The 9823-nt window shown below is 37.2% G+C and overlaps 1 protein-coding gene across 1 annotated transcript in view; it reads right to left on the reverse strand.

Annotated features, from left to right (window-relative positions):
- Window positions 1-3110: 3110 nt before the first annotated feature.
- The window catches only part of sarnp (SAP domain containing ribonucleoprotein), a 16658-nt gene continuing 9945 nt past the window's right edge, over window positions 3111-9823 (reverse strand). Inside the window, exons 10-11 of the mRNA XM_035520123.2 lie at window positions 3523-3609; window positions 3111-3266 (exon numbers count right to left, since the gene is read on the reverse strand). Coding sequence (XP_035376016.1) covers window positions 3225-3266; window positions 3523-3609 — 129 coding nt within the window. The 3' untranslated portion in view covers window positions 3111-3224. The remainder of the gene's footprint in view (window positions 3267-3522; window positions 3610-9823) is intronic.

Consider the following 9823-nt stretch of genomic DNA (forward strand, 5'->3'; position numbering starts at 1 on the left):
CCCTGGACCAGTCCAAATCTGGTGCTGTATTTTGTGATTCCTGGCAAATAAATGAACACTTAATCTAAATGGTTGGAGGTTTTGTTACAACTGACTCATAGGTAGAGACAGGTTTTAGTTTAGCTTCTATTACAGAAATTGGAGATATCTTCACTTCTGTTTAGTCAGAATTCCAATAAACTTTATTCTTCCTAACTAAATTTACTGTATTTGCCCTTCTGCTCCTCTGTCAACAAACCTTTGTGAATGTGTGAGAGTGACAGGATGACAGCAGCAGCATTTACATTTGTGGCATTTAGCAGACGCTCTTATCCAGAACGACTTACAAAAGTGCTTTGTCATTTACTCATAGAATACATCCTAGCCAGTAGAATAGGTTAGAGTCCAATATACCAATGATCTAGAATACTGTAGAAATACAGGGATCACCACATATGTCTAGAAGCACAAATTGCATAAGGTTTATCTTAAACAATAAGTGCAATAAACAATAAACATCTCATGTCCCTCTCTCTGACACATCTGTCTTTTCCCCATCCTTAGCCAGCTCTATCCTATCTCTCTTACCCACTCACTTTACTTTTATATTTTCAGAATTTGGCAGATACGCTTATCCAGAGTGACTTATTTGTTAGTAGGATAGTACCTGTGCTCCCTGGGAATCGATCCAATAACCTTAGTTAATGACCTGGTGAGCTACAGCAGCTCCTACCTAACATCACTCTTCCTTCCCCCATCTCCATACTGCTCTCTGCCTGGAGATTCCTGCCCCTGTCATCTCTATTTGCTCCTGCTGCCACTGACATCCATAAGACCTTGTTCCTCTACATCAGGGAATCATCAGGGAATCACCAGGGATCAATTTTTTAATCCTGCTCCTCTCCATGTCAGGGTTTTCCAATTACATTATGATGTTATGATCATTATGATGTTTCCAAATCCACAATCCTTTGTGGGACTCCCTGGAACCATGAGACTATGTTGTCTGATCAGCTTTACTTTCCCTTCATGAAAATGTGCTTTCCTGGTATTTGATACTCTTTCTTCTTTAAGCATGTGATATACATAACCACCCCATTTTGTTCAAGGCCTGCAGTAATACAAATACAAAAAGGGCTTTTTCTTCTCACACTTGTTTTCTTTCCATGTCTCACTTTTTTACTGCATTTTCTTTCAGGAGTCAACATTGTCTCCTTTTGACTGCAGAGTAGTTGAGGTTTATGAGTGGTCCTTCTTTCTCTTTCTTCAGAATCAACTGCCTTGGTATTGTTACACAGAAATACTCTGGAAAGAGGCGGTTTATTACTGACTTTTCTGTGTCCATGGCACTTCTGTTCCTTACACCAGGTCTCATTTTCCTGGGCTACTTCATTGTCTGCCATGCTATTGCACTTTTTAATAGAATCCTCAACACTACATACTACTTTCTTCCCTTTATAACTCTTTCACTGGCTCAGTAGAGCCATCAACATTCTTAAAGACTCATCCCTTCCCATGAATTTTACCCAACATTGAACAATGTTTTTTATATTCTGCACTTTTCAGCACACAATACTTGTTCTCCTGGTCAGTTCCCATCCTGACTATTGCGTTTGCTTTCTTTTTGGTATCCTCTCCAAGTTCCTGAGATCACTGTAGCTGGTTCAGAATTCTGTTGTTTGCAGCACAATCTCTCCCCATCCTGTGAGCATAATACCCATTCTCAAATCTTCACTCACTCCCCACGAGAGCATCAAGATGTTTTTTTTTTATGATGTTGTGATGTCTTCTTTCCATGTTATTGGTGGTTGCTCTTAGTCGTTCCTTTTGTGGTCTGGTGTTAACCTCACACTACCTGTAATGTGTCCTAGTTTCTACAAAGGCGTATGCAAATAAAACTCATTACTACTGTTATTATTGTGCAGATCCTGATAATCCCAAGACATCTGTAGGCTACATAGTTCATACTTTGATATAAGGGTTTTTGTCCTGTCCAAAATCACATTTAAATATGTCCTGGAATAAGGGCTTTTGAGAGAACAATACATAAAAATTTTTATCTCAAGTTTAAGTGGTGTCTTCAATTTTCACTTTGAAAACATTCCATAATAGTCAATTATTTCAGTAACCTTCAAACTTAATCATTTTACTGGGCCGCTTTTGTAACCATACTCCAGAGATAAATGGGACCTAAATACACAAATTTTCAAGGTTTATAATTTCATTTTAGGGGTCTGCTAGAAGAGATTTATTCTTCATTGTTTCTCTCATTGTACATCGCATTTCACCCTCTGTATAAAACACACCTTTAAAGTGCTTGTACCTTTAATGCGTACTTACAGGTCATGAACCGGAATCTTCCATTGGGCCATGCAAACTTGCAACTACCATGTTCTTCAGGAGCAAGATATGTGAAAATCCAGCATCAAACTGCACATGGTTTTTGAAGTAGTCAATGGTAAATTGCTAGGTACACACTAAAATCAAAACAGTGGAGGAACCAGTGGTAAAAATGAACTTACTCACTGACTTGTTTGTGGCTGTAAGGCAGATCATTCAAAGATGATTTCCCTTAACGATGCAGAACACAGCATCTCGATTTGGCTACAAAACAGCTCTTTTTGTACATGTAGGGCATGTCAGCAATCAGGCAATATGGAACGTTATAAGATTGTTATGTTGTAACAAAAAGTGGTTGAAATTCCAACAAGGTGTTAGAAACACAAACCACAGATTTGAGCACCATACAAATATGGAATCAAGCAAACTATCTTCTCAGTTTGCTCTTTGTTCATTTAAATTAAAGTCTCAGATGTTACCAAGATGCTCTCTAATAACACATTTATATAATGTATATAAACAGCAGAATGGACATACTCAAATTCTTGGTTTTAACTATAATCCTTTACATTCTACAAAATATTTACAAATACAAATATTTTTAAACACATCCAACCCTAATTCCGCTGTAAAGACTTGATGGCCAAAAGACATGCACCCCCAAACACTGAAATATCAGTGTGTACTTACTGCTAAGTTATTTTTGGATTGTTCCTTCATTAACTTGACAATATGTAACCCCTACATGTGACAAGTTACCTTGATTTTTAAATATGAAAAATAACTTGCCATTTGAAAGAAACTTGGGAGATGTTTATTGTACAAACATAAAACACCAAGCAACAATTACATCATTTTAATGAAAGTTTTTAAAAAAATTACAAAAAGTTAGAAATGGCTCAGCTTCATACAATTCCAAACCGTTCAGCTCGCTTCCGCTTCTTCACCTGAATGAAATTTTTTTTTTTTTAAAGTTAAAATAGAACAAAATTAATTCTTATTTAAAGACAAAATGTAAATAATAAATCAGGGTGTTTTTAATATAGACTGGGGAATTCACATAGATGCAGTCATTTTTTGCCCTTTTCCTAAGCATAATAGTCATACCACTTACAACACATCAGTGCATATCTCAGCAATTGTTGATATACAATGTTGAGATATACACAGAAATAGTTGCACTACCGCTGTAATTTTAAATACCTCTGCATCATCAGCTCCAACAGAGGCTGCACTTGTCACAATCCCAAACCTCTCCTTCCTCTTCTTAAGTTTTTCTTCCTCTTCAACCTTTAAGAAAGCAGTCACAATCAGTGCTCAGCAACATTGTAATCTCCATGTTTGTGACAATGAATCAGTGGAAAAAAAAGTTTTTTTTTCTCCCAACATGGCTTTTATGTATAAGAATAAAAAGCAGCAAAAATAAATAATAATAATAATAATAATAATAATAATAATATTGACACAAATATGCAGTTAAAGTAAATAGGTGTTACTTATTGTAACATCAAATTCCCTTTTGCGAAGAACATTCCTTTAATGGCAGACAGGGTACCAAATGTTGCCAACTGTGCTAAAAACATGCTTAATATGAAAATAGCAGGTATGCAGATGGGACTTTCTGCCAGTTGGCTCACTCTGGAAAAATAATCTGCACCTCCATGTTCCAGAATTAATTTAGTTTCAAGCACCAGTAATTATTGACTTGGATGAAACTGTGCTCCTTAATTAAAGACATTTTTTGATACTGAGAGTAGGGCAATGAGAGAAAACATTTTTAAAAAGTAAAACAACTATGCCTGACAACTAGCATAACACAGTATGAAATAAAATGGGAGGGGAGAAGGGCTCTAGTTCTTACTGGAGAGGAAACATTACATCATATCCTTTTTTTGAAAAATCAGGCATTTTATAGCATGACAAAATAGACTGCATTTCTTTAAGCAAGGAGCTTGGCTGAAAAGCTCTGTGGGTCTTCACATTTCACACAGCCAATGCTCAGGAGGTAGAAGGGGGTCCTCTCCCCCAGTGCATCGCTCTGTTCTAGTGACAGTATTGATACAGTGCAAGCCAATCTCGTTTTGATCCACAAAAGATCATCAAGTTCATTTTGCTGGCTCCACTGTGCCCCCCACCCTCTTTTTTCTCATCATGTTTTTCCATTTTGCTTCCTCAAACAATATTGGGCCAAATACAGGGCCTCTCTGAGTCGTCCAAGGCCTCTGCGCTGTCTATTCACAAAGCCATTCTAGAGCAGTTTGAATTAGTGACAGTTATTATTCAAACTAATGAGTAAAACCCACTGAGGCTCGCAATAAGAGACAATGACGTTTTCCTGAATGTTAAGTGTGCTCTCCACATAAAAAATCTGGTTGCAGAAATATTCTTTTCACAAGTATCAAAATGGGACAAATTTCAGTGTGAAGAGCTTGCTTCAAAATTCAATGTGTTTTGAAGCTATAACATTTCAACATAGTGTATAAATATTCAGTCCTTTCCCACAGAAAAAAAAAGACAAAAACACTTAAGTGGCACTACACCCCCTCCCACTTTTACTGGCCTGGCTTGTAATAATGTGACGTCATGAACCTTGCACATTGTGCAAAAAGGAAGGCATATGGCCTCCACCACCTCTTTCTGAAAGGGCACATAAGTGAAAGTGTTGTGAGCGTGCATAATCAATATAGGGACAGTCAAGAGACTTCATATTCAAGTCACATGATCATCTGAATGGTCCTCTACTACTACTACCACCACCACCACCCCCCCCCCCATTAATCCAGGCTCTTACACTTTGTTGTACTCAAATTCAGCAAATCATATGCAACTTCAAGTTCTAAGAAACGAGTCAATGATCTTGATCTTGAGCTTGGAAAATTTGCTTGCTAAATAAATGTATATGTATCTAGATTCTCTATAAACATCTGGATTGGGTTTAACGGTAGTACATTTTAAGCAGATAAGTTTTAAAATTAACAGCATTTGGGTGTTCCTTTTGATAAGGTTTTATTTAACTGCAAAGCACTACTCCTTTTGCGTTGTGCTGGCATGGTTTTTAAAACAAACATTACATAAGTGGGTGGGGGCATAAATGAAGAGCATTGTTCATTGGAAAGTATCAGAGAGGAAAAAGGATCATCTGTAACCTCTCTGAAAAGGGCAAAGAATAAAAATATTGATAAGACCAAAAATATGACAACTTATTGATACCACACCAACATTTACAGCAAAAAAAAAATGCAGCAGCAGCTAGCATTGTCTGTCTGTCTATGATATTAGTCATACACACTGCCATTTACAGAAATGTGAAGTCTGTGATACAAAGTGTTATTATTGGGATGGGTATTTTGGGCAAAATTTGCAATTGAATTTAAGGAATTGCTTTAAAAAAATGGAAAAGACCATTAAAGAACCGCATAACAATGGATCAACTCCATGATCACCTGAATTAGCTAACTATAGGTATCATTTTTATTACTTCAGATTTTAGCATGTTGAAAATAAGGTTGCTTGTCTCAGTATTACAGGACTGAAGCATCTATTACTCTTTAAATCCACACACCAATACCCCCAAGCCCAACTTGTGGTCCATAGGAAACTGAAAACCCTCTAATGACAGCCTCCACAGTACCCTCTGGTGGGTTGTGGAATTCAGACATCTTAAGGCTCTTAAAACTGAGACCATACAACATTGTCAAGCAGGTTGTTAATTAGGAGGCTTAATTAGTACTTGGTATTTCATGACAATGACATTTTTAACTAAAAATATATTTTATTTATTTTTTGGGAAAAGGGCAAATCGAATTGCCAACCTGGGTTGGCAGTCTGTATTTAATCTATATTCAACTCAACAGCATTATCTATTAAGAGCAACTTGCAACAGTGATCATGACAATGACCAAATTTCTTCACTTTGGTAGGTGGTTGCAACTTTAGTTCATATCCAGAGCAAATTACAAAACTGCTCTCGTTGTTTGTCGTTGTCGATTTTATTACATAGCAAAAATAGGTTAGAGTCCAAAAATATACTTAACTGAGTCAATGTCATAACCAAGTATCTGTGCTGAAACCTAGAAATCAAAGTTCAAATATACAATTTTCAAAGTGCCTTATTAGGTTTAAAAGACAAAATGGTCAAATGATTTTAGTACAGATGAGGTAAAGAAACAAGTTATGGGAAAAAGTCAAAAATGAAGAAATGTCAAATCTTTGAAGTTCCACTGAAAAAAGGGTGAAATCAGCCACCTAGGTAAAAATTGTTCTAAAAAGGAGGCATGTGGGGCAGGGACACCTTAGTGAGGCAGAATTGCTTTTGTTATTCAGTGGCCAAAAAAAAAAAGAAAAAAAAAAAAAAGACATCTAAACATTCACTCCTTCGGCAATAAATAGAAAGCGAAATGAGCTCCATGTCAGTAAAACAAATTAAGATGCAAAATCTGAGGCACAAAAATCCTCCAATGAAGACAGCTAGTGACTTAGTGGGATCTTGAGCCTATAGATTTCTGACCCATGATACAGCACCACCTACAATATATTTGAAAAGACATTAGAAATCATCTCAGAAGTCAACAAACTAAGAATGCCTGGAGCAATAAATTACTGGGAATTTAACTGCAAATAGGTTCTGTAATAAGATGAGACCAAAGCTTCCTGGCTTTAATCTTCAGTAGGCTCTGGTGCAAAAATGTTTAGTAACATTAAATAATATCCAATGCCCACAGGAATAGACATTTGGCATTACAGTTTGTTTTTAAAAAGATCCCGATAACCCTGATTAGAAAAATAAAAATCATGTTTCTTTACAGGTGTTTTAATAGCATAATATAATTATGTTCAGGATGTTCAAAATGGGTAGTTGTGACACCAGATCTTCCAACTTCCAGATCTTTACATCATCTGATAAAGAACTTAACCCGAAACTTTTAATTCACATTAAGGATTTAATTCAATGAACTAGAATAGCTGAAGGGCCATTACCATCACAGCAAAAACTGAAAATCGTCAAAGCTTATCTTGACATTACCAACAACAAATCCAGCCTGAGTTCAAAGGTGATGGGTCATGGACATAAAATCCTTTAGTGTCAAAGATGGAGGGGAAAAAAAAAAAAAAAAAAACCCACACCAAGTATTCTTTAGCTCATACAGCTTCTCACATTAACCATAATCACGTCACGTCTCAAATCTTAACAGCTTCATAGGTAAGAATCCTAATAAATAAATACACTATGAGCCAACCGTTGGTGCGGTAAGTAGTGTAGGTCTGAATGTTGCAGGGAACGATTTGCAAGCTGTCGACTGATTGCCAATGAAGAGTGGTGGGCCCCCTTCTCTTGTCCACTAGCCTGCTTGTCCGTCCCCCTTTTTAGCCCCCTGGGAGGAGATCTGTTGTGTTGTGGCCTCACTAAATCAACATTGTTATAATGATGTGTCACACTTGACCCCGTGCAGCTCTGGATGCTCACATGAGTGTCAAGACCCACAATAGGCGGCTCTCCATCTCGTATGGACTCATGACAGATTTTGATTCATGGGATAGTGCAGGCACTGTCACAAGAAAATTACCCCCATCAAAATGCCAGCATTTTCACATTCATCAGCTCACTCTCTTAAATTTCCCAACCCTCCAGGCCATTTCCCTCACCACATCTTAAAAATGAACGTGACAAAAGGTACTGTTAAATAATGTATATGAGAAATTAAGGCCCCACACACAGATTACTAGATGTAGTTCAATCAGTAAAATCCCTAAATTCCTACAATGGACCAACCTTCCTGGGCAGGTATACTTTGTAGCTACAGATCACAAGGTTAAAGTGCACAACATACAAAATAAGTACCTCTAGACAAAAGCCTACAAAAATGTATTACGAACCTCGATCCAACACCTGTGACAAATCAAACATCTGGTACCCCAATTTACACAAGAGCAAATCACAAACACACACAGTTTAACACTAGTTGGCTAAAACATTTGTTAGAGGCACCAGCCCAGTATCTGTCTTTAGCCATATTCCACTCAGTGCAACTTTGAGTCAACTTCCTGTTTTTGCTTGATCTTTATGAAAGTGAAAGACCTCTGCCATGTTCTCATTCTGTCTCATTGTAAGAAAGGCTCACAAACACTTCCTTCTTGCCAAATGCTGTCAGAACACCACCTGATACTGAATTCTCAATGAATAATGATTGATTACGTCAAGCTACACAAAGTCCCTTGATGTCCTGGAATGTCAGTGTGCCCCATTTTTCGAACCCATCCCCTGGGTTCTATTATTAGGCACCACTACATCCTTACTACAATAAAATGAGACATGACATCAGGTAAGGGGGTGTAGATACTATTACAACCCCCTCAACAGCACCATTAGACTTGAATTACATAAGTCACCAAACATTACACTTGTAATACTGCTAGACAGGATATTGGAGTGAAATTATTGCAAATGTCCAAAATATACATGTTTGAATTGTTCCAATGTACAACTGTTTTGATATTAACGGTCAATATGTGCAAGTGAGAGAATGCAAAAACATCTATAGCATTTTCTTTATAAATGCAATAGTTGCATTAGCATTTATTAACAGCTGGTTTATTTAATACTTCACCAGGCACAGCGAGTTACGCATCCTACAGACAAAACACTCTGATGACCTGATATACTGGAACGCAGACCTAGGGTTCATGTGACAACCATAAACAAAAACTGCTGACAGCAAGGATGCTCAACTATAGCGACTGCTGCTCTTGGCCAGCCATGCCTTCCATGACCTGTTCTTGACAACTTGGTCATGAGGCTACAGTCAAGGCACTAAATGTTAGCTCTCCAACACAAGGTCAATTTCATCCTACTTTAGCAAAAATTCCTACAAGGAATTTAAACAGTGATGGCATCCATCATGAAAAACACCACTTTCATTTTCAATTACAGTAAAGTCTGGGAAAAAATGATTTACATTGTATTCTAGTTAGTATCAGAGGCTACTCTCCATTTTATGGCAGCATGCAGTTAAATAGGCTAATACTCTTCTACAAAAACATCTCAGAACTGATAAGTGATTTGGCTATTGTAAACAACCCACTTTTCAGGCTATAGTTTAACTTCTGTTTAAGTGGCTTGACACAGCTGAGATTGGCACAACATGGCCTAAAGATACTATAAAGAAAGCACAGATCTTCACAACATACAGATGAGAAAAGCAGACAGTTGAGGATTGGAGTTCTTACAAAGCTCCCTGAAGTAGAAAATAGATGTAGACAGTATTCCAGTGTAAATAACAGTTTTTACCACGTTAACCATCAACAATTAATCATGGGTTAAACATTCCCTTTAAAGTCAAATATAACATTTATATATCCATTTACAATTTTTAATTCAGTTATTCAATGTCAGTTGGCACAGGATTGTAGATGTGCTGGTTGGCTAGTCCTGCCTTCCAGCCATCTCCTGTGAATACACCCCTCCAGTGCAAACTGGCACATTGAAATTGTTTAAAATACAGACATT

This window comes from Electrophorus electricus, chromosome 22, assembly GCF_041902795.1.
Source record: "Electrophorus electricus isolate QZ-2024a chromosome 22, ASM4190279v1, whole genome shotgun sequence".
Classification (NCBI taxonomy): Eukaryota; Metazoa; Chordata; class Actinopteri; order Gymnotiformes; family Gymnotidae; genus Electrophorus; species Electrophorus electricus.